Below are 26,865 nucleotides of genomic sequence, written 5' to 3'. Positions count from 1 at the left end.
TTCAGGTAAAAAATGGCAACAGAATAAATTTATATTATTTTGCATATTTATGCAAACTGTTTGACATATTTGAATAAAAATAACTTAGTAACTCTACAAGTAAATATGCAGCTAATATTATTGTGTTGCTAGTTTTGAGATTATATACAACAATATTTTTGAAAAGAATTGGAATTGAGAATTGTATCAGAATCAAAACTTTTTGTGGAATTGGCATTGGTATTGAAACTGATAGAAATTTTAGTTTTGTTCCATTACTACTATATTGTGCTTTCCCTTTTCATTACTACTGTTTTATTTAGTAAAACTTTTTGAATTTATTTTTATTATTTTTCCATGTATTTTTTACATGCAGGAATATTTTATTATATGTATTTAGTCATTGCAGTATAGAATCTTTTATCATAATCTCATTTAAAATTAATTGCATCAAGTTTGTATATACTGTCATGATGTGATCTCATTTCACTTCCCTTCACTTTTCCATTCCATAATTATTTTCCTTCCATTTTGTTAAAGCCCACATATCTAATAATCATATTCTTTTAAAATATCTATACAGTTTTACATTGGTAATGAAGAAAGAAAATTACCAGATCCTGAAACGTAAAAAGCGTGATGTTAGGCTGGGTCCCATGACATAATATCAGAAGAGTTACTGATTTTAGTCAATTATTGTTGGTTTTCTGGTTTTCTGACATCACCAATGATGGATGCTATAAGCCAATGAACATTTTACTTATCTATATATGCTTGTTTACAAAATAATAATCTACAGCATTAGTGACAAAAACAGCTAATTATAGGTCTGAGTGTAGTTTTGTTTGCTTTACCTACCATATTCTTAACTTGAATAATTAGCAAAAATCATCATTTCCCTTTTATAACTGATCTGCAATACCACAGTCCTTGCATGTTGTATACTGTATATTTACCATTCTCTGACAGAATTACCAGTCTGGGCAATTGCAAATTGGGCTATTGTTTCTATAAATTGATATTAAAATTTTATTTTGTAACTTGTAGGTATACTTAATATTGGCTATTTTTGAATATAGTTATGAAACAATCCAAAAGTAGGACATTTTTCAAGACAGTTTTAAAATTGGGACAGTATATTAAAAAGCAGGACTGTCTCACCTAATGAAGGATGTCTGATCACTTTAGTAATGAGTGTGTATGATGAAAAAGTGGTTTTTGAACTGCATTTTTAAATGCAGTTCTAGAAAATTGATCTTATGAGACAAAAATAGATGATTGTTAGTGAAAAAATTGTTATGATGCATTGTTTTTATCTGATATACAATATGAGTAACCTTAGTAACAGGGCCGGATCATCGCATAGACAAATGAGACAAATGTCTAGGGCCCAGTTTTTAGAAGGGCTGGTCAAACTGTCTATTTTGAAAAGATTTGTAAATAAGATAGTTTACTTTTCTGTTGGCAACTGTATATAATAAACAAAAATATATTGCTTTTTATATGGTTATTGTGAATTCTAAAATCTAAAGAAAATGTGTTCTTAGTGGAAATGTCTAGGGACCGAAAGTGGGTTAATCCGGTCCTGCTTGGTAAACCTGGCACTAGAACTTAATATTTAAAGTGCTGACCCTTTATATATACCTTATGACCTATAAATATATCATATAAGGTTCATTTATTATCAATAATTATTTTTATGAAAAATAGATATTCCAATATATTAATAAATAATGTTAAGCATTCTAAGCTGTAAAAAGTTACAAATTTTAATATATTTTTTTAATATAGATCTGTAAATAAATCTGTAAAACTGTACAATATGTAATTTATAATCTTTAATGGTTAATCATGTTTTACATTCTGTATTTGTTTTAGTTATATTGTTTAACATTTTAATTTCAAATTTTATATTTATAACTTTATTTCAAAAATAGGTATGTCAAGGGTATTTTCTGTGGAACCTGAGCCTATGATTGTGGAGAAAGGAGGAAATGCCTATTTCTATTGCCAAATTCAAGCTGTTCCATCTGCAATTATAACTTGGCAGCTCAATAATAAAGATCTACCTCAGAATAGCAGCAGGTAAAAACATTGAAATTCATCTGAAAATTTAAATTTGTATCGAAAAATAGTGAATTTAAATTTTCAAAACAGTATTTATGATAAAATATTATTTTTTAATTCAGTAAATAAATATGTAAAGCATTCAATGCCATAATGTTGTAAATGCCAAAAACAAAAACTTTACAGGAGAGATATCCATTCACAAAAAAGGTGTTTTTTTTCTTCAAGTCTTGGAGGAATTCATTTCAATTTTACAATAAAATGGTAAAAAAACTCCCTATGTTACGAATTTTATGGAATAACAAAATGATGTAAACATAAGCCACCAGAAGGCATTGCATGCTTCATATATCATTATTTAATAAATTTATAAAGAGATAATAATATCTAAAATATATCTATGGATGACAGAAATGATTGATGAATTTGCTGTTTATTTGAAGTTTTATAGTATTTTTATCAATATTCATTATTATATATTTGATTATTATTTCTTACCTTTTCCAAATATTTTAACAGATTTATTTATTTTCTGGTATTGAATACATTAAATACATATATTTGCTGATATTCTCTTATTTTAATGATATGTTTATTTACTTGGAACATATTTTAATTGTATTATTATTTTTATGTTTAATATTGTTTAATTTTCAATCAAAAACAAATTGCTTTACTGGATTATATTATTTTACACATAAACATTCAAACAATTTTGGACTTATTCAGCTCATCCTTGGGGATCAAGAACAAGAACTTCAGAATATTTTTTTAAGATCATACATATCATCTCTAAATCCAATTTATAATTAATTCAACTAAATGATCTGCCAAATTATTGGACTATTAAATGGATAAATTAATAATTAGAAACTAATTAATTTGACCAGAGGTAAGTGTTATGCCACCATCTTGTGTTAATTTTAATAAATTATAATAAATTAATTTTTTTATTTAGAATTTCTAGAAGAAAAAATTTGACCCTGTACAGGACTTGAGCCTGTAATTCCTGCTTATGCAGACCTCCATCCAATCTTCTCTTCCAGAACTATTAATTTAGATATAACCATATTGGTTACTCACAATGCTGACTGGGAATGACTTTAGTGCCTATAATAGGTGACCATGGAGGAGTTATAGGTTGTGAGTGCTGAAGTCATCTCTTTGAGTGACCAATATGATTAAATCTAAATTAGTAGTTCTGGAAGTGAAGTGAGTGGAGGTCCGGATAGAATAACTAGCATTGCATCTGCACAGTAAATAGAAGTTGTGGGTTTGAATCCCATTTCAGGATGATTCTTTTCTTCCAGAAATTCTAAATTAAAAAATTAATTTATTACAATTATTAAAATTAACGTGAGATAGTGCATAACACCTACCTCTAGACAAATTAATTTATCCATATAATAGCCTGGTAATTTAGCAGATCATTTGATTTGAATTAAGAACACACCAAAATTTAGGATGTTTAAAAATATTATAAAGTTCTGGTTCTTGATTCCTGAAGATGAGCTGAAGAAGTCCAAAAGCACTGGGATGTTTGTGTGAAATAATATACTCTAATAAAGCTGTTGTTTTTGATTGAAGTTATGTTTTTCAAAAATTATAATTAATTTAACCATAAAATTTATAAAATTTGACATTAAATACCAGTAGAAAGTAATTCATAAATTATAGGCTAAAGTTAATTTTGTGAAATAATTTAAATATATAAGTATAGTAGTACAGTAAGACCCAGTTTAACGTGGGGGATGCATTCCTAGACAACAAAGCACTAAGCAAAACAACGTTAAACAAGGTAATTTTAACATAGAGTAAATAGGGATAGGGAAACATTTGACCAAAAATAAACAAATTTTACTTTAATTTTAAGTTATTTTTATATTAATTTGTATAATAATATATGCTAAATAACACATAAACATATTCACACAGAAATGTAAAGATAATTTTTTGTGATGAAGGTCCTGAAATTACATTTCTGAAATTACTTGTTCTTTTGCAATAAAGTTGTGAAGTTTCATTTGTTGCTTTTTTCTTTCCTTAAGCAAATGTCAGTAGCAGAAGATTGTATCCAAAATGCCTCATTTTGCTTTTGCTCTCCTTTCAAAATCTGGATCATTCGCTATAATTTGATCAATGATTTCAGTTATTGTTACCAAACTTTTACTAAGGAAATCTGTACAGAAATTTTTTGGGTTCTTAATTTTCAGAATCTCTATTTTCCAGTTTCACATGAATTCCATGTTCTGCCAATTCTTGAAGGTCGTTGTTGGTAAGGCTCTCACCAGAAACCTGCAGTAACCTCAATATCCCGCTCGTCTATATCTCCTAGTCCTGCTATATCGATTAGGCTGAGTTTGGTCAATCTAACAATACAGTGATAAGGCTCTTGTTGAGAATTTTTGGATACCTTCAGCCATAACTTCTTCCACACTTCGTTCGTGCATTTATCAGTTAATTCTTGCCAAGCAAAGTTGATATTTCCTATGGCATTTATGATGATATATTTTTTTCCAAAATTGCACCAAACAAACATACATTTAAAGAAAGTACACCTTTTTGCCACCTTTTGCTAATTGGTTTGTGTTCGCAAATAATCGTATTATATACGAATCAATGAAATGCTGTGATAATTTAAATCAGTGTAAATTTTGAGCTTTTTTTAGGCTTTGAGCAGACCACATTATATTGAATCAGCGTTAAGCAAGGCAGTGTAAAGTGGGGTCTTACTGTATTTAAAATAGATTTAAACTGAATAAATTTAGATTATGGTCATGTATTCTTCATTCTATATCTTAGAACTTTAGAAATTTCTCAAAAATAGCATCACATAGTCAGTCATCATCTATCTGGTTTAAACCAGATAGATGATGACTATATGATGCTTCATAATAGGTTAAGATGACAATTCAATTTATACATGAAATTTATTTATTTATTTAATTCAAATTTAAAGGCAATGTCACTAAGACAATAATTGCTACCCCCAGTGCAATGAACAATGAAGCAAATTTCATCATAAAATAAATCAATATACTGTATAACAATAACAAGTAGACCTAAATAAATAAATTTGATTAAAAGTAAATAGAGAAAAAGTATGAAATTAAGTAATTTAAAGTATCTTTTTACAGTAGGATTGCATATGTGGTATTCTAGATATAACATATTCTCAGTATTGTTGACAGATTTATAAAAGTGGTAGAAAAAAAGACTTGATATTAAGATGATATAATGTTAAGAATATATTAAGAAATAATTAAGAAAATATTAAGAAAATGACATAATATTAAGATGGCAAAGAGGAACTTGAAGGCAGGAAAACTAATGTTTACAGACTGAATTAGTAAGTTAATGTGATGTGAAGAGAACAATCCATTAAAAATCTTTATATGTATACAATTGATCAAAATCGGTTGTATGTAAAAAAGGTCAGGGAGATTTAAGGGATACATGCAACACCAGGGGAGTTAAAAAAGGACAAATGGGATAATTTGTTAAGTAAGAAGTATATTTTAGAAATTTTGGCATTGAGTTTTTTCAAAAGAGATGGAAATGAAGAAGTGCACACAGATATAGTGTAATTAATAGTGATATAACGAATATTCGGTTACTATTCGGTATTCGGCCTATTTTTCACTATTCAGCCGAATACTGAATACCTAAAAATAGGAGTAATAATTACAAAAACACAGTAAATTAATCACTTTGGTATTTAGATTTAACGTTGTTGGGTTAGTGTTGTTTGTTTATATTTATTTATAACTTGTAACATGCACAAAATAAAAAAGAAAATAATATTAGTCACATGTATTCACAATTTATAAGTACAAAGATCAGCACACGTACACGCCTATTGTTGGAGAATCCTCGCACATCTGAGGGTCTGACCCTGCCTATTCTTCTTTTTAAGCGCTCGTCTTTGCTCTGTGAAGGTTACGGATGTACGAGACAAATCGTTCCAACGAATATAAATTAAACAATAATTTATTATAATAGGGATTTACAGGTCTTTTAGAGATGCCCGTCAGAGACAAAACACGAATATACAATAGGTCTCCACTCTCGTCCAAAATCTTACAATTTTTAAGAATCACAATATATGGTCTACTCACTAACTTATAATTAACTNCATAATCAGATTATTTAAGCTATAAATTATTTTTTTAAATAAAAGATTTCTTAAAATTCAAACAGTAATAACTAAATAATTTAAATCTCATGTAGGAATTAAATTGTTTTAAAAAATTTTAAAACCCAGTATTACTAACAATTACTTTTATGTTATATTTTAAAAATTGTTTAAATATTCAATCATAATTGAAAAATGATAAGGGTTCATTCTTAAACAATGTGTGTGTCCCAGTTTACAGAAAGAAGAAGCATATGAAAAGGCCATGAAAACACTTATAGGGAGGGATGGGGAAAGTAAAAAACTTTGTGGTTATATAATTATTTTAATACATTATAAATATATTTAATAATATGATGAAATTTTTACAGTTAATCAATTAATTTAGCCAATTTTCTTGCAATAACAGTGATCTGTATAAGTGAAAATGCTTTTGCAATAATTTTAATTGTCTTTATTCAGTATGTGGGCTGTATAGAACACATGATATTTCAAAAAATTCAGTGAAACATTAATGCCTACATCAGTATATTGAAAATAATAAGAACAGAAAGAACAGCTAAAGTTTGAATTGAAGGTACAGCACATTGATAGTATGAGAAAAAGTGTAATTCATGGACATTCCAAGTGCAGCTTTTGTTACTAAACTTATTTCTTCTACTTTATTTTTGTTTCAATGACATTATGCAGCTTTTCCAAAAATGGGATATTGAAATTTCTACATAGTTTTTTGGGGTTGACTAGAGACCATATTTGATCATCAATGGGAGGTAAGAGGTTAAATTTTAACTAAAATAGGATACATGGTTTATGGAAAAACCTTAACTGATTTTAACAATGAATAATTATATGTTCTTCAATAATAAAATGACGATTGTCGTAATTTATTAATTTAGAATAAAATGGAATACAGTTCTGATAAATTCTGATAAGTGAGTTTTCTGAACAGTTAATAATAAGTTTTTATTGTTTTTACTTATTTACTGAAACTAGCAACATGTATAGCTGATAAAAAAGTTTATTTTCATATATCAGTAAAATTATTTTTAAAAAAATAAAAAATAGTAATTGAATATAATATTTAACTATATATATTTATATAACTTTAACTTATATACTGATATATATTTAACTTCAGCTTATAAAATGTAGAAATCATTTAATTTTTTTTATTTAGTGAAATCAAATTTTCTAGGAGAAAACTTTTTAATTCATTTTTTTTAAAATAATAATATATATTCCAATTTTTATTGCCTTCATATGCATAGATTTACTAAAATTTGTCCAACGGATGCATATAATTTGCCCACAGTCTGAAAGATATTAAATTTTAAGAATATAGAAGTTATGATGTATTATATTAATAAAGTGAAAATTATATAATTAATTAATTCTTTTTAACTGTGATATGCATCTGCAGAATTGAAATTTTTCCTGTAATAAATAACAAATAAAGATTTATGAGATTCTCTTTGGATGACAGGATTTATGAACATCAGCAACATAATATATATCAGACTTCTGCACTGCAAAGAAACAGATGGAAAAGCTTTTTAAATAAAATAAAATTTAGCATACAAATTTTTAACTGAAATCTAATCTTAATAGAGGAAAAATGAGCTTATTTGAAAAGTTTAAAGTTTTTTTTTTTAAATTCTAAACATTTCACCATGTTTTTTTTTCATCATTAGAATATACATATAACAAATTATGTTAATGAGAAATATTTTATATTTCAAAAAATTTCACAAACACTTTAATAAAATTTTTGAATTTATTCATCTGTAATACTGATTTTTTTTATATAAACTATTTTTTAAAATAATATAATGATATTTGAATTATGATATTTTCAAATTAAATACTGTATTTCGAAACATTTTAAATAATTAATTTATAAAATTAAAAATAATGGTGAGTTCAATTATTCACTGTTATTTATTTTTAATATTATATTTATATAAAGCTTTCATGTATTTACAAAACATTATCAATATATACATGTTATAGAACTGTTAATCAGAATCAATATTGAGAATTATAGAAAGAATTGAGCATTTTTCAGTAATTAGAATCAAGAGAAATTTATAACTATTTCCAATAGTGTTGTCACCTTTTCAAACCTGACCTGGATGGCAGGTCAGGTTTGTCAGGTTCGAACAGAAGTTTCTGACGCATGCACAATGTCATTTTACAATGCGAAGAATAACATGCTTAGATAACTTAGCCCGTAGACGTGTACGATCGTATATGCAGGAAAAAAAAAGGCTACACGTAAACAGACAAACATGGCCGAATTGCAGATGAGTTTCAGTGAGTGTGAGTTCTTTCTCTGTTAAAATAGTGTAAATTTGTAAAAATATTTGCAAGAACTTTGTTTCATCGTAATTTCACAATTTCTATGAAATTGCCGGACAAAATTAATAGTTTACCCGGACAGTGAGTCAATTCCCGGACTGTCCAGATGAAAACCGGATGGGTGGTAACACTAATTTCCAATCCTTAAAAGGATTCTTTAACATTTAATAACAAAATTAGTTTTTGTTTCAGGTAATAATGATCATAATTTAAACAATTCTATTTAACTATCAAATATTATAATTTAAAAAAAATTCCATTTTGTTTGCTAAAAGATTAGAATTAAGTTATTTTTCATTGCCAGTTGAGACATTATGCAAAATTAAACAAGTGTATTCTAAACCTGAAACTGTGGTAAAAAACAACAGTAATACAGACTATCAGAACTAATAAATAACCAGTATTGCCAGGTTTGGCATTTTTAAAGATTTTTTTTTGCACATGGAAAAATTTTGAAGTGCCAAACTCTGTTTGGGATTATTTTTGGCATAAATTAAATTCTCCATTAATGTGCTGTTAGCAGTAACAACAATTAGAAGTAGACTACAGTTCTGCCTAGACTGCTCTCAAAATTTTATTATTGAAATGCTCTTACCATTCTTAGCTTATTTAATGTCTCTATGTTTATTTTGATGTTGCATCTACGTCAAGTACTTTTAATTGTCCAATTCATTATACCAAACAAGAAATTGATGACATAATTGCTGCTGTGTTTTAAATAAAGTGAAGTTTCTTAATAAATTTGTTTAGTTTATGTACTGTTAAGTGTCATTGATTTCTAATGTTTTAATTCGGTTTATAGCATTTCAGGTAAAAAATGGCAACAGAATAAATTTATATTATTTTGCATATTTATGCAAACTGTTTGACATATTTGAATAAAAATAACTTAGTAACTCTACAAGTAAATATGCAGCTAATATTATTGTGTTGCTAGTTTTGAGATTATATACAACAATATTTTTGAAAAGAATTGGAATTGAGAATTGTATCAGAATCAAAACTTTTTGTGGAATTGGCATTGGTATTGAAACTGATAGAAATTTTAGTTTTGTTCCATTACTACTATATTGTGCTTTCCCTTTTCATTACTACTGTTTTATTTAGTAAAACTTTTTGAATTTATTTTTATTATTTTTCCATGTATTTTTTACATGCAGGAATATTTTATTATATGTATTTAGTCATTGCAGTATAGAATCTTTTATCATAATCTCATTTAAAATTAATTGCATCAAGTTTGTATATACTGTCATGATGTGATCTCATTTCACTTCCCTTCACTTTTCCATTCCATAATTATTTTCCTTCCATTTTGTTAAAGCCCACATATCTAATAATCATATTCTTTTAAAATATCTATACAGTTTTACATTGGTAATGAAGAAAGAAAATTACCAGATCCTGAAACGTAAAAAGCGTGATGTTAGGCTGGGTCCCATGACATAATATCAGAAGAGTTACTGATTTTAGTCAATTATTGTTGGTTTTCTGGTTTTCTGACATCACCAATGATGGATGCTATAAGCCAATGAACATTTTACTTATCTATATATGCTTGTTTACAAAATAATAATCTACAGCATTAGTGACAAAAACAGCTAATTATAGGTCTGAGTGTAGTTTTGTTTGCTTTACCTACCATATTCTTAACTTGAATAATTAGCAAAAATCATCATTTCCCTTTTATAACTGATCTGCAATACCACAGTCCTTGCATGTTGTATACTGTATATTTACCATTCTCTGACAGAATTACCAGTCTGGGCAATTGCAAATTGGGCTATTGTTTCTATAAATTGATATTAAAATTTTATTTTGTAACTTGTAGGTATACTTAATATTGGCTATTTTTGAATATAGTTATGAAACAATCCAAAAGTAGGACATTTTTCAAGACAGTTTTAAAATTGGGACAGTATATTAAAAAGCAGGACTGTCTCACCTAATGAAGGATGTCTGATCACTTTAGTAATGAGTGTGTATGATGAAAAAGTGGTTTTTGAACTGCATTTTTAAATGCAGTTCTAGAAAATTGATCTTATGAGACAAAAATAGATGATTGTTAGTGAAAAAATTGTTATGATGCATTGTTTTTATCTGATATACAATATGAGTAACCTTAGTAACAGGGCCGGATCATCGCATAGACAAATGAGACAAATGTCTAGGGCCCAGTTTTTAGAAGGGCTGGTCAAACTGTCTATTTTGAAAAGATTTGTAAATAAGATAGTTTACTTTTCTGTTGGCAACTGTATATAATAAACAAAAATATATTGCTTTTTATATGGTTATTGTGAATTCTAAAATCTAAAGAAAATGTGTTCTTAGTGGAAATGTCTTTTTAAGAATATAGAAGTTATGATGTATTATATTAATAAAGTGAAAATTATATAATTAATTAATTCTTTTTAACTGTGATATGCATCTGCAGAATTGAAATTTTTCCTGTAATAAATAACAAATAAAGATTTATGAGATTCTCTTTGGATGACAGGATTTATGAACATCAGCAACATAATATATATCAGACTTCTGCACTGCAAAGAAACAGATGGAAAAGCTTTTTAAATAAAATAAAATTTAGCATACAAATTTTTAACTGAAATCTAATCTTAATAGAGGAAAAATGAGCTTATTTGAAAAGTTTAAAGTTTTTTTTTTTAAATTCTAAACATTTCACCATGTTTTTTTTTCATCATTAGAATATACATATAACAAATTATGTTAATGAGAAATATTTTATATTTCAAAAAATTTCACAAACACTTTAATAAAATTTTTGAATTTATTCATCTGTAATACTGATTTTTTTTATATAAACTATTTTTTAAAATAATATAATGATATTTGAATTATGATATTTTCAAATTAAATACTGTATTTCGAAACATTTTAAATAATTAATTTATAAAATTAAAAATAATGGTGAGTTCAATTATTCACTGTTATTTATTTTTAATATTATATTTATATAAAGCTTTCATGTATTTACAAAACATTATCAATATATACATGTTATAGAACTGTTAATCAGAATCAATATTGAGAATTATAGAAAGAATTGAGCATTTTTCAGTAATTAGAATCAAGAGAAATTTATAACTATTTCCAATAGTGTTGTCACCTTTTCAAACCTGACCTGGATGGCAGGTCAGGTTTGTCAGGTTCGAACAGAAGTTTCTGACGCATGCACAATGTCATTTTACAATGCGAAGAATAACATGCTTAGATAACTTAGCCCGTAGACGTGTACGATCGTATATGCAGGAAAAAAAAAGGCTACACGTAAACAGACAAACATGGCCGAATTGCAGATGAGTTTCAGTGAGTGTGAGTTCTTTCTCTGTTAAAATAGTGTAAATTTGTAAAAATATTTGCAAGAACTTTGTTTCATCGTAATTTCACAATTTCTATGAAATTGCCGGACAAAATTAATAGTTTACCCGGACAGTGAGTCAATTCCCGGACTGTCCAGATGAAAACCGGATGGGTGGTAACACTAATTTCCAATCCTTAAAAGGATTCTTTAACATTTAATAACAAAATTAGTTTTTGTTTCAGGTAATAATGATCATAATTTAAACAATTCTATTTAACTATCAAATATTATAATTTAAAAAAAATTCCATTTTGTTTGCTAAAAGATTAGAATTAAGTTATTTTTCATTGCCAGTTGAGACATTATGCAAAATTAAACAAGTGTATTCTAAACCTGAAACTGTGGTAAAAAACAACAGTAATACAGACTATCAGAACTAATAAATAACCAGTATTGCCAGGTTTGGCATTTTTAAAGATTTTTTTTTGCACATGGAAAAATTTTGAAGTGCCAAACTCTGTTTGGGATTATTTTTGGCATAAATTAAATTCTCCATTAATGTGCTGTTAGCAGTAACAACAATTAGAAGTAGACTACAGTTCTGCCTAGACTGCTCTCAAAATTTTATTATTGAAATGCTCTTACCATTCTTAGCTTATTTAATGTCTCTATGTTTATTTTGATGTTGCATCTACGTCAAGTACTTTTAATTGTCCAATTCATTATACCAAACAAGAAATTGATGACATAATTGCTGCTGTGTTTTAAATAANTATAATTAACTTATATCTAACTTAATCTAATATTAAACTAATAAGAGGAAAGGGAAGGAAAGACAGAAAAGGTCTACCGGTAGTTAGCTCAGGAGGTCCTGATGGTGGTTTCCGAATATTGCGGGGGTTTTCTCGGCCGACTTTGGTATATTCAACATTCCTGGTATAAATCTTGGCACTTATTTTTCTTAGACTATTATCTTTCACCAATTAAGTCGCTAGTCCTCTTCTCTTCTCTCTGGACTGCGCTAAACTTCGCACATTGGGCTGGTTCTTTGTCTTAGGTCTGACTTAATGTCCCGACGAGATTTTCTTAACCCTTTCTCCTCGTCGTCCAGGCAAAAAGTGTCCTTCTCACCCCACGGGCAGGGCCGCACCCTGTTCACCTCGGTAAGCCACCAATCAGGACCCACGAAGTTCCCGCTCCTGATCGGGTGACCGGAAATGGTCATTAGCAGAAGAAGAAAGAAGGAAAAGAACAAAGAATCTTAAATCTAAATATTCTAACTAGGTATATACAAAATGGCGGACAGCCACAGCTCTTCCCTTTCTCTTTCCTCTATCGCTCTAATGCATGCATGCCTATGCATACATAATAATACACGCTCACGATACTTTCGATTCGTCACTTTTCCATCGTAGAGTTCCCATTTTACAATTACATGACTCGGCCTGGTGATAACGGAGAAAAGAGACAGATAGGACATTGTTATAAGTCACAGTTATGATTCACAGATTCGAGACAGCTTGGTAGCCCGAACAACCCCAGGCTTTCTCCCGTGCACGGTAAGCAACTTTCATTACAAGCATTTATCTTTCTGAAGTCTATGACAATTGTTTGGCATTGACGGCCGCAAATTTCGTGCCAATAAGCTGCCTCGACTTGTTTGATTATCGTATGTTATCAACTCAATTTCATATTTATTTTCACATTTTCACTTTGCTGTCCTTCTCTGTTCTTTTTCCGTTATTTACACGTGTAGGTCATTTCATTGTTATCCACATTTGATATCATCATTTATCACATACTTCCATGACACTCTTGTCTGTCCGCTACAACTGCCAAGAATTAACGTGATTGGCAAAGCGTAGTGACAACGGGCCAATAGAGAGCAGGATCCTTGTCATAATGCGGTTTGCGCGCCAATTTTCGTACGTGCGTTAATCAAGCCGAATAGTTTGGCCGAATATTCGGAATAGTATATTAGGCCTCGGGCCGAATATTCGGCCATGCTCCTGGCTGAATATTCGGTATTCGGCCTGAGGCCTAATATACTATTCGTTGCAACACTAGTAATTAATTAGAATTAATTAGATACTGAATGTTAGTGAAGAATATTGTGCTGAGAGTACTTTTTGATTAACTTATCAATATTCAGACTAAAGGTAAATTTAAGATAAAAGGTTATTTCTAGTTCTTGAACATTAGGAACAAGTTGTAAGTGCTGATTGTTTAGTTGGATGTTAATTAATATTGGAGGAGAATCTGACAAGACTGAATATCGTGACTTTGCTTTTCTTAAAATTTATATAAAGATTTAATATTTTATGAGATTTGTATAATTTATTTATAATATCTTAAAATATTGTTTGAATATGGACTGATGTGTTTGATAGTTAATCTTCAGGTCCTATATTTCAAAACAGAATGCATAAAGACCTTTGATTTAACTATCTCAAATACTCAATAACTCAAATGCATTTTAAAATTGGAGTGACACATCTAAAATATTAAAGTAATAGAGAAATGTAAAATATATGGTAAAATTACATTAAAATATTAATAATATTCAAGTGAGATTTTAACTCTGTTTTGCAATATGAGGTATTTAATATATTGGCATCTAGTTATGGTCAGAAACAAACTTATCAGTGTTCAGTGGATAAAGCCACTGAACACTGATAAGTTTGTTTCTGACCAATGGTTTGTCCATATGTCTGGGCTTTCTTTACATATCTAACCTTAATAGGAATCAGTTTTGTAGAACATAGTCCTCCTTGGCAGATTGCTCATATGTTGCATTGCCATATCCCATTTATTCAATTTTGTATGACTAATAAAACATTGTGTATCATAATGTGCCTATATAATATGAATGCCAGCATATTATTTTACAAGTACAGTAGAACCTCAATTATCTGGACTAATTGGGGATGTAGGTAGCCCAGATAAGGAAAAATTTGGATAATTGAAACAAATACTTTAATTTGTCTTTTAATGATAATAAAACATGTTTTCTTTTTGATGACATATTGGTAATATTAAAAGTAAATACTGTATTTAAACCGTGATCAAATTTTCAAGAAACAAATGTTCATATTGAATTTGGACTACTACTGACCAATGCTAACAGACTACCTATTGTTTAATTTAAAAGGCCATCTGGTAGCGCAAGAAGACGGATTTTATAAAATAAAAAGCAGTGGAAACTGCATTTTTATGAATAAAAATTTGACAAACTATTTATCGTTTTATGACGAATAAAATTTTTTCGTCGTGTTTGCGGCTTTTAAGTAATGCATAAACCTTTAAAACGCGAGGCCCTTTGGACTGCGAGGCATAGGCGGTGGCCCACGTTGCCCATGCCTTATGCCACCCTTGGTCATAGAAGTGATGTAATTTGAATATAAATTATTTATAAATATGTATGTCAAGTTATATTTTTATTATGACGCAAAATATATTTAAGAGTTTACGGCCACTGTGCTGGGTGAGACTTTGTAGAAACAAAAAAAGTTATGCATTCCATCATGTACATAAACAGTATCGTAATTCGGCAAGTGCAAATCAGCACATTCGTAAAATTTTTGTTTATTTTGAACAATCCGGATAATCGAAAATCTGGATAATAGAGGTTCTACTGTACATTTTAGTTAGTTTTTCTTTCATTTTACAAGTCAACAATATTAACCAAAAAAGAAAACTCTAGTGACAAATTATGATAAAGACCAAAGAAAATGGTGTCCCTCAAAGACAAAATTAAAGTATTAGATTGTTTTCAGGGATGTAATAAAACTTTTGATTACTCTTGTATTTTTTCTTATAGGGATAATGAATCTACCATGACATACATTAAAAGAAAAGAAACAGATTAAAAATGTGGTAGTAAAATTTGTTTTGTATGAAAACAAGTTTTTGTTTTCTAATCACATATTTTTTAAAAAAGTTTTAACTTATTTTTAATGGTGTTTTTTTCTTTCTGTATTTATGGTTTCCATATTCCTCAGGGACTTCCTCTTCTCTAAGGTCAACGATCGAACAATGCACCAAGAGATTCTTGAACTATTATACTTGATATGTTATAGCTCTGTATTCCAATTTAATGGGATTATTTACACGCAAAACAAAGGTGTTCCCATGAGAAGCCATGTATCTGGGGATCTTTGCGAAATGGTAGTCAGACTATTAGAAAACACCACTCTTCCTAGCTTCCTACCCAATATGCTATTCTATAAACGGTACATAGATGACATCATCACCCTTTGGAGGACAGAACCGAATCGCGAACAATTTGTTAATGTGAAGAATGACAATCCTTATGGTCTGTTAATTGAAGTAAAGCAACACAGTAACTCCAAAGTCCAATTCTTAGATATCGACATCACATTTGAAGGGCTGAACATACACACCTCGGTGTATTGTAAAACTAGTACCACCTCCATGTATATTCTGATAGGATCCTGTGATCCATTTCAGTACAAAGTAGCAGCCTTCAGGGCTTTAGTTAGGAGAGCTTTTATGCACTCCTCCTCTCTCCAGGCACTAACTTGGGAAATCAAACATATAAAAGAAATAGCAGTAGCCCATGGGTACACCAACCTTATACGTGGATTATGTAGAAGATATAGAAATAGCCAGGAAGTATACAACAATCCGATGGAGAGATGGATAAATAATTAACAAGAAAACACAGAAAGGATCCTCATCACATTTAATCCACATTTAAAATCATTGTACAGTATGATTGCCAAGAAATGTCAGGTCAGTATAGTGTACAGAAGATGCCAAAGCATTTTCCAAATACTATGTAATGGAAAAGATCCTCCGAACCCTGTCATACTACCGGGAATATACAACCATCCCACTCAGAGACCACAGATTCGACAGAGATATGGTTTATATTGGCTCCACCAAACGTACATTGGGGATAAGAATTAAATAACATAAGGCTGATGTACAACACAACAGATTTACAATGGCTCTCTCAACATATGCTAACAACCAGGACATCACGGCGGACTTTAACGCAATATATATTATCCACACTACCAACCACTTAGAATATCTCAAATTATTGGAGGCTATGGAAATATTCAGAGCAGGATGTAGCAACACATGCATCAATTTTAAACAGGAGATGGCCCTTTCAACAGCGTGGCAGATTCTGCTAGATAATAATATTTAAAAAATTTCCATCAACATCAATAAGAAGTGCATGTGTTTTACACAAAACATTGCTTGTTTCATTTAAATCTTTTGGAAGGTTTCCACGTGTGATGATTTGAATGGCAATCTTTTCAAAAGGAAATATTTGATTTGCAACGTCCAGCTTCTTTTTTTACACAAAAAGCCTGAAGAAGAGCCCAGAAGGACTTTGAAAATGTTAGCTATCATATTACATAACCACTCCAATTACCAGGTTTAACGTAAGTGTTATTTATTATTCCACATCCTTGTACCATACATCCAACTTGTACCATACATCCTTATCATTGGACCACTGTTAGAGAACTGATCAGACCCAAATGTGGTGCTTTAACCAATTGAACATGGTTTTTAAATTTTTTATCAAGTGACCTGGTGGTAGAACCTATGTAATAAAAATCACAGCCATTTTTGTTTAGTTGTATTGCATAAAATACCTGATTTATAGTGTAGCTCTATTTTATTTTTATCATAATGGAAGATATTTATCTTAATGGATAATCTTCTACACTTAAGTTAATATTGCATTGCTAAATTCTTTTGTCTATTTTTCTGATCAAAATAAATTATTTCCTTTATTTGATCTCTTGAAACAGATACTTTGATGATATGGACTATGACATTATCAGGAAATTCATGCTCTTTATCTACTTTTTCGATGTATCGCAGTTCTAATTTGCTGTCCATAACTAGAGTGGAATGAGTAAATGCTCTATTTGCCTAGGTTTTGAAGGTGACTAATTTGTGACCAATTATATTGTCAGACTTCCAGAGAATGAAGGATTTAATTGAAATAGGCTTTCTATAAATTTCTGCATTGAGGAGACCATCTGTTTTTGTTAATGTCATATAACGTCATATCTAAAAAGTTGATATTAGTGTAACCGTGACTCTTATAGAGATAGTATTCACAACTTTTAAGAAGTCCTATACTTTTCTTTCTGAATTATTAGCATATTGTTGATATATCATATGATGATCCTGTATTTCTTGGACTGTTACAGGAACAGACTTTATCCATACAAATAGTGATGAAGGTGAGTCTTGTCAGGCATGTTAAAACAACTTTCAACTTGTCTACATTTACAAAAACAAATGTATGTACTGTATATTGTCTGATAAAATATTTTAGGTTCAAAATTTCCTTATCAAATTTACTTGTGTATTTTATTTAAACATAATAATTTTATAATTTAATCATGTATTCTGAACCAATTATGGTGTGTTAATTAGTTCAGAATATGTGATGAACTATATCCCGGTATAGTGAGTGGTTGTTTAATAATTTAAATGCATTTTTTAAATAATTTACATAATGAAGATTAATTGTTTTTATATAATTTTAATAATTTATTTTGACTGTGGCAGAGAGTTTACTCTGGCTTCCAAATAGTTGATTTTTGATCTGTGGCTCCCTTGATATGTTCAGTGGTCCCTGGTTGAGAAACACTAATCTACGCCATTATTTATAAGATATTTTTTAAACATATAATTCATAGTTTATATATCAGAGATGATGTTACAGTAACATCATCCAGAAAGAACAAATTGCTTTTTCTTCTTCCTGTTAACATGTATATTTTCTTTTGACAGGGGCGCCGCTAGCAGTTTGAACGCCCGTGTGCAATACCGATTATGCCGCCCCCTGTTTAACTACGATTACCTACGCTGAGCTTGCCAGAAAGGCTCTTTAGTGTTGTCTCATAAGGGTGTGAAAAAAGAAAAGAAATACTTTACAAAGAAAATCTATTTATTATTACTAAGTTATTTTTGTTTACTTAAGTGTAAAACGATATAAATATTTATCTATAGAAATTGAACTTCTCTTGCCTTTATGTTTGCAAAATCTGCTATCAATTTTCGTGTATCCAAGCAGTTTAAGATTTCGTGTTCAATTGAAAATATAGCTAAATTACTTAATCTTTGCTGGTGCGTTGTTGATCTTAAATAGTTTTTTAAAATAATTTTAACTTTTAAAAGGACCTTTCACCAAATGCAACTGAAACCGGCAATGTAATTAATATTCTTAGTGCTATTGCTGTGTTTGGAAATGTTGAAATTAAGTCATTAGTAAAAAGATATTGTAATAAGGTTTGTGGATCATTAGACTGGTTTTCTGGAAAATGCAACTTTAAAGTATTGATTTCATTAAACAAATCAATATCGTCAATGTCTGTTTCACTACTCGAATCGTCTTTAAATTAAGCTTCAAATTTAAATTTTAACCAAGTTAAAATATCATTAATTATACTTAGACCCATGTCAGAAGAATTATTAACAAAATAATTGCAATTTGATATGCGATAGAACTGTTCGAATGCGTACAAGTGCAAATTGAGAAGGATGCTCTGTGGGGATACCCTAATTTCTCCAGTCCTGTCAACTTCTGTAATAGAGTATGACTATGAGTACTTGGCTTTCGGGTGCCGCCGGATGGTTCAACTTGCCTACACACGTTTCGCATTGCATCTTAATTCTGATAAATGCCGATAGAGGCGCTGTTAACGCTATAATATAGATAAATAAGATTATTGTAATTGCGCTCCGGTCGGATTTTTTTCTCTTTGCGAAGACATTTCTTATGCTATAAGTAGGGTGGGCATTGGGACAATGACTTTGAATATTACGTGACCGATCGCGCGATTTGCCGTCCCCCTGGACCTGCCGCCCACGTGCGGTGCACGCCTTGCACACCTGCTTACGGCGGGCCTGTCTTTTGATACATACAAATTAAAGAGAAGTCAGTGCAAACCAATAAGTTTTGTATAATTAGAATGCATGTTGTCATTGAGTTGGACAGATATGTCTCCAAATAACATAATAACAATTTAATTAGTGTAGCTATATAATAATTTCAAATTATATATGCATATGGAAGATCTAATCTTCTAGATCAGAGATCAAATAGCATAACTGGTTATGCACCTAACTAATTTGTAACAGAAGCAGATTTAAATCCTGTTTTAGGTCAAAGTTTCAAATTTAATTAATTAACTTTAAAATTAATTTCTAATTAACAATATTTATAAAAAATGGTGACAATGTTTACTTTTTAGACCAAATTATTTCAATAATTTAATCAAAAATAGCAAAATAATAGCCAGAAAAATTGGAGAATCATAATATAGTTTCTAATTTGTATCATTTCTTTTAAATTTAAATTTTATTTTTGAAAACCCACATGGAAAAGTTTATTTTAAATTTACATCACTTTGCCAATGGAGTGTCCTTATAGATCAATTTTTAATTTCATGTTTGAAAATCTTACAGAAAAGTTCAGTTTAAATATATACATCACTCCACTGATGAAATGTTCTTGTAGAAGACTTTTTACTTTTAATTAATTTATTCTGTATATGTTGGATTTGAAGGTACAGCTGCACTGCTTTATGAAGGCCCCTAAATGGGGCCAAACATTTGTGTAATTAACATTTGTGTAATTAATAAACTAAATGCTGGAGTAGGTACGGAGGTTTCTGTGAGTTATTAACTGTTGTCCCAGCTTTCGTAATTTATATATTAAAATTTTCTTGGTACGAACTAAATAACTGTTGATGATTTATTTGATGTTATTTACTACTGGAAAATGAGTTTAAATATTAATCTTGTTATGAGTATAATTAAATTGGACAAAACAACTACAGATGTGATCAATATATTATCTTTAGTATTTCATGCCTCAGTTGTAAATTATATGGGAGTAACACTCATATTGATAATATTTCAGACTTCAGCATTAGCAATACAGTTCTTATGAATAAAGTTTAGATTTTTCTTTTTCCTAGATAAGATATATTTGATCAAAATAATAAAATAATTTCATGTTAATTCACTCTTCAGTTCAATTTTATTATTAGATTAGTCAATTTATCATAATATGGATAGCAAAATTTATTACATAAATATTAGATGATAGATCAGTTTGAATTAGATTTAATCAGTTATGTTGATTTGCTGGTATACAACTTATAGAATCATAGCAGCTTAGATTTTGAGTAACAATATATAATCTAAAAGCTCATTAGCTTAATAAGCTTATTAGCAAAATCATTAGCTTAAGTGTGTTTATGCTTGTTATACAAAAATTGTATGAAGATTTATGCTAGGATTCTGAATGTGAATTTTTATTTTCCATTATTGCAATAGAGAGTGTACTATATTATTTTGTAACAGTGGCATATAGTATTCTTATATAATATATGCCACTATTGCTAATATTACTTTATATGATAGAAATACTTAAAGGGCAAATGATTAACTCCTCCACAAATTAACGGAAAAGTAATCTACAATAAAAGAAAGTGAAGATTTACAAAAATAATAGAAAGAAATAACATAGTATTAAAAGAACAATAAATATAAAGCAAAACAAGAAAAAATTTTAGCTATAAAATTTTTTGAGAAAAAATATAGCTATAAAAAATTTTTTCTCAAAAAATTTTTTATAGCTATTTATAGCAAAAAATTTTTACAAAATGTTTTAGATTTAATGAATCTACTACATCAGGGGTGAGCAATCTTTTTCTATGTAAGGGCTGCATTTAAAATTTTGAACTGATACGGGCCACATACAAGAGAAAAGAGGAAAAAATGCTGGTAATTCACAATTACTTTTTTATGTATAATAATAAATTAGCATAGGTATACTTAATTTAGCTTCTGGAACTGATTTAAACATAATACAGGTAGGCTTCCTACAACGTGGTAGATACGTTCCTTGAAAATACCACGTTGTGGGAAATCGCGTTATAGGAGACACCAACTCAATACAAACACTGGGATTCGGTTCTAAAAAGAGAAAAACTTGGCGTTTGAATGGCGTTTTTTGAATTTTTCAAACCAGCCATTGGTAGCCATGAATTTAACACTAGTTTCATCAGCTGACCAGTGGTGAAGCATAGTGGGGCCACACTTTTAAGGGGCGGCAAAATTTCACAATAAATAATAATAATATCTTGTAAAAATTTGAACCATTTCATTTCATATTTTTGTTGTACCTATGATTCGGACCGATTGAAATGAGCATGGAATTGTTCATTATTTATTCTGTGACGAAACTGAATTTTAGTCTTTTAAATTGAGATACCTAAATAAGGGGGCAGCGAAATTTTCCTCCGCCCCGGGCGGCTGACACCCATGCTACGCCACTGCAGCTGATGGCTGTCCCATTTGTTTTAAATAATTGAATATTTTTAAGGCTTTGTGTTTAAGTGCAGTTTTATTTAAAAGCAACCGTTTCTTGTTCATATCTTCTACCCATAATATTAGCACTTGTTCAATTTTTTACATTATAGGTGCTCTCGGACTAGCAACATTTTTCGCAAGAATAAAATATCCGGATGCGACCAAATTTCTAATCTTTTCTTACAATTGCTTAATCGACCGAATAGTCAACTCATTTAAATTAAAATGCCTACTAATATCAGCTATCCGCTCTTGATTTTTAATTTGATCCAAAATTTCTATTTTTGAAGAGTTATAAATTTCCTTTTTAACAACTGTCCTTTCTTTTCATTTGGCATTGTTATGGCTAACATTTTTTCAATCAGTTTTGTGGGCAGTAAAAATCTCAAAAAATAACTTTTCTTCACTATTTTGTTAAAAATATACACCCAATAGAAGTTTATACTGTGTTTTGGACCAATTTTGCTGTCCCCACTTATTGAAACAGTATAAATGATGGAAAATTTAGTGATATATTTGAGTGTTTACGGTAACTGATGCACATCTGTCTAGAAACTGATCTTCCCCTGAAACTTTCAAGTGAATAACATGCCAACGTCGACAAACGTGAAAGATAATTCATTTTTAAATACCGTAAACCGCGTTGTAAAAGTACCGTGTTGTAAGAAAATTACCACATTTTTCCAATCGTGTTGGAGCGAAAACACATTGTAAAGGTACTGCGTTGTAGGAGGCCTACCTGTATATCAAAAATATTTGGTTAAATATTAGTCACTGCTAGTTTTAAATTAGTTTTGATTTGAGTTTGTTAGCCAGTTTCTCATTTTAATTTTTACTAAATTCATTGCGGGGAAAACTATTCACATATTTATAAGTTGTAGAAAATAACATTTGAATTTTTGCTGCATGCTTCTGACAGCCTTATGGGAAATATCTATGGAAATGGAATACAAGATAAGTTATGATTACAGTGCATTCTTACCAATCTGAACTAAATTATTGCATGAAGTTGTTCATATTAGTGGAGTTATGTATAAAGAAAAAAGTCAAACAGGATTACTGACAAATACACACATTTAAAAATATTTTACACTGTATTTAATCCATATATTTACATTACATTAAAAATATAGCATATACTCATTTTATAAATTCATTATGCTTTTAAAAAATTAACACTAGTCAGTAATGAATTCATTTTGTCAGATATTTTTATGTTTTTAGTGATTGACATCATGGTTAAATCCAAAATCAAGGCCAGAAAATTCCTATCAAGTACCAGTTTTTTGGTATTGAAATATGTTTATCCAATATCATATTGCAAGAGAAATAAAATCACAAAGGCAATGAATGATATTTACAATTTCATTTGTGTGGTTTTTGATATAAAATTAACATATTTCTTTTATTTCTGTCACAGTGATACTGAAAATACATAGTTACAATATTTACAAGTGTATTAGAATATTCATACATCAAATTAAACCAGAATTAATGAATTTTGTACTGTATGGACATAACATTCTTTCTTTCAACGTGTTTATTTTATTTAGTTTGTGTCAAATTTTAAGGTTTGGATTCAAAAATAGTATGTTCAAAATATTTATATTTCTAACAAAATTCACATATAATTGTATTCTACATGCAGGGCTGCTGAAAGGAAGATGGGGATTTTTTTGTGTCTGGAGAAAATCTCTAGACACTGAAAAAATAGGGGCCTATAGTAATTCCTACCATTATAAATTTACTAACAGAAAATAAAATCTTTAAGACTTCTACGTATTTATTAATAAACATTCTATGTATTTTGTTTGTTCAAAAAACAAAAGGCTAAAGGGATCTCTAGGAGGCAAAAGAAACCTGCTCTACTCAGGCTCGATATAAGCTCTTGACAGCTCTGTCTGCATGTAATTGTTTAATATGATTATTGCAATTTTGCAAAATTTCCTTAAGTGATAGCAATAATTTTTGGAATTTAGAATTTAGAATTTTTGGATTGTACAACTTTATGTTAAATTACTTTACTAGTTCAAGCAATGATCCCAATGTTTCAGTCTCCAAAGTAGTGTAATCTTTGATTTTTTTTTTGTTTTTGACTGGAACATTTTGCTAAAAAGTAAATGAAAATTGATTCAAAGAAGCAGAATTCAGATTAGCAAGTGCACTGTATTCTGAGTCATACATGTTTTTGTAGGAGTGGATTCATAGATGCACCCAATCTGATAAAAAATATTACTATTAAATTATTCATAGAAAGAATTAGATCAAAGTATTTTTCCTATTTATTATTTTTATCAATTTATGATTTATACTTAACTAAAAAAATATCATTTTATTATTTTCAAATGATATCAGTTGATATTGCTGAAGTGGTTTTTGGAGAGTTTCAAATAATAAATGATATCTCATTATTTGGTTATCTGTTGTTGAAATAATTTCAAATGACCAAATAATAACAAGTGATATTATTTTATATTGTCGCGGGAACAAACGGCAATCAGTCGTTAGAAACACAAAGGGATTTATTAACTCAGGCAATGTACAACTCCTGCAGCTTGCAGTAGGAGAACAAGAAGCCCTCTCAGCCTGAGAGCTGGCTGTTATATCCTACAGAGACATGGTAGAAACATGGTAATTGGTTGGTATTTACATAAGTTCTCAGACCGGGAGAACGTACCCACACAAAAAAAAAACTTGCATCAATGAGGGTTGAACTGGCGACCTCTGCTCGATAGGCCAAGCCGCTAACCTCTACCCCATGAATGACACGGTGGGAAGAGCAAGCCGCGGCATTATCAACTGATGAAATGATTTAAAATGACAAAATGACATTAAGTGATGTAAGTTGGTATCAATTGAAGAGATGATGTCACTTATAAAATGAATTTTTTGGACAATTTCATATGACTGATATCAATTGTCAATTGAGAAAACAATTTTAAGTGATCAGCTGATATCAAATGATGCATTAAAAACTACTTTGCAAATTAATTTGATAAATTTGTAATATAAAGTAATATAAAATCAAATAATACACTCTATTATTGATAAACATAACTTTGTCAAAGATACCATTTGATGCGACTCATTGAATGATGTCAATTGATATATATAAGAGATACTTGTTACTTCGAAAGTCAAAGGACGAATAAGCAACTTTAAATTATTGAGTTTCGAATTATCTGAAATTTATTTTATGGGGTTATGTATAAAGGAAAAAAAGTCAAACGGGATCACAGACAATTCATTTTTATCTTAGATTTTGTTTTTTTCCCTTAAAATTAGCTTTATTAAGACAGCTGCTTAATCATGCCATGTAACTTATGTAATTTATTAAGCAAATGTAATATTGCTGTTTCCAGAAAACTATTTTTATTAATTAATAATAATATAAATAAACTGCATGCATACAGTTAGGTAAACAGCATGTATCTGATGAGAACCTTACAGGTTACCAGATAGGTTTTAAAAAAATGTAAAGCAGAATTCCTTGAAATGTAAATTATTTTTGAAGTGCCCAGAAAGTGGTAAGTCACCCAAATGTAGTAGCCTAGAGCCCTACAAATATCTCATTCTGTTAATTGTAGCCAAATCTTGCAATTCCAAAAACCAGCCATTTCTTATGAGATAAGTGAATAAAGAATAGTCCATGTGTAAGATGACACCCAAAAATGTGATACTGTAAAAGCAAAGCCATATTGACAAGATTACAGTTTTTAGTCTATTATTCTCTTATAGCATGGAGGCACTTTGATTTAAACGAACAAGTTAACATACTCTTATCACAGTTCAGACAGAATTATCCTTCAAATTTTGAAGTAGTTGTGTTTCAAACTAACCAAATTCCTTAACATGTAAATATCTATATTTCCAGCTGGGACAGAAGTACAGTTATGAACTTGGATTCTGAACCATCTGAGTAAGAATTAATGACGATTTCCTGTATGTATTCACAGTGAATATCAATTATATTTTCAATAACTAGTTTTTGTCTTTATTGTTTATTTTTTATCTTAGATTTTGTTTTTTCCCTTAAAATTTGCTTTATTGAGACAGCTGCTTAATCAGAACAAATTAGTCAGGTCCTGAGGTGTCCAGTGGCATGTTATACCTTCATGGGCCTCTGGCAAATTTGAATTAGAGAGCCTGATATACAGTGTTGATTTCAGACATTTTTCTTTGGGGATTTTTTGGGAAGAATCCCCAATATCTTCTTGTATTCAACACTCCCCATACAAAAAACAAAAAAACTAAAGAACAATTTTAAATAAAATTTCATGAAAAACAAAACAAAACAAAATTAGATATATGACATTTATGAATAATTAAATGCAATCCACAAGAAAAATTCATAAATAATACACTTAGCCTAATTGAATTAGTACGTACATAGTTTTATTTCATCAAATAATAAACAAAATTAATTAAACAAGAATCAGAATAATATATATTTATAAATTAAAAAGAACAATTCTTAACAAAACATAAAAAATAAAAAAAAATTGCAATTACAATGAAAATTTAAAGAAAAATTACAAGACAAATTGTAGAGAGGAATAAACTAAATATTTATATCTTCACTTTTTGTGCTTTTTGAGCTAAGAAATTGTCAATCAGTTCA

General features: G+C 29.3%; 1 protein-coding gene across 1 annotated transcript in view; it reads left to right on the top strand.

Moving 5' to 3' along the window:
• The window catches only part of LOC111626466 (protogenin-like), a 193,920-nt gene that overhangs the window by 93,824 nt on the left and 73,231 nt on the right, over positions 1–26,865 (top strand). Inside the window, exon 4 of the mRNA XM_023369842.1 lies at positions 1,917–2,064. Within this exon, the coding sequence (XP_023225610.1) occupies positions 1,917–2,064 (148 nt within the window). The remainder of the gene's footprint in view (positions 1–1,916; positions 2,065–26,865) is intronic.

Source organism: Centruroides sculpturatus, unplaced genomic scaffold (genome assembly GCF_000671375.1).
Source record: "Centruroides sculpturatus isolate CEXI.00-Female unplaced genomic scaffold, Cexi_2.0 scaffold391, whole genome shotgun sequence".
Lineage (NCBI taxonomy): Eukaryota > Metazoa > Arthropoda > Arachnida > Scorpiones > Buthidae > Centruroides > Centruroides sculpturatus.
Note: the sequence above shows the minus strand (reverse complement) of the source record. Positions and strands in the feature narration are given on the sequence as shown.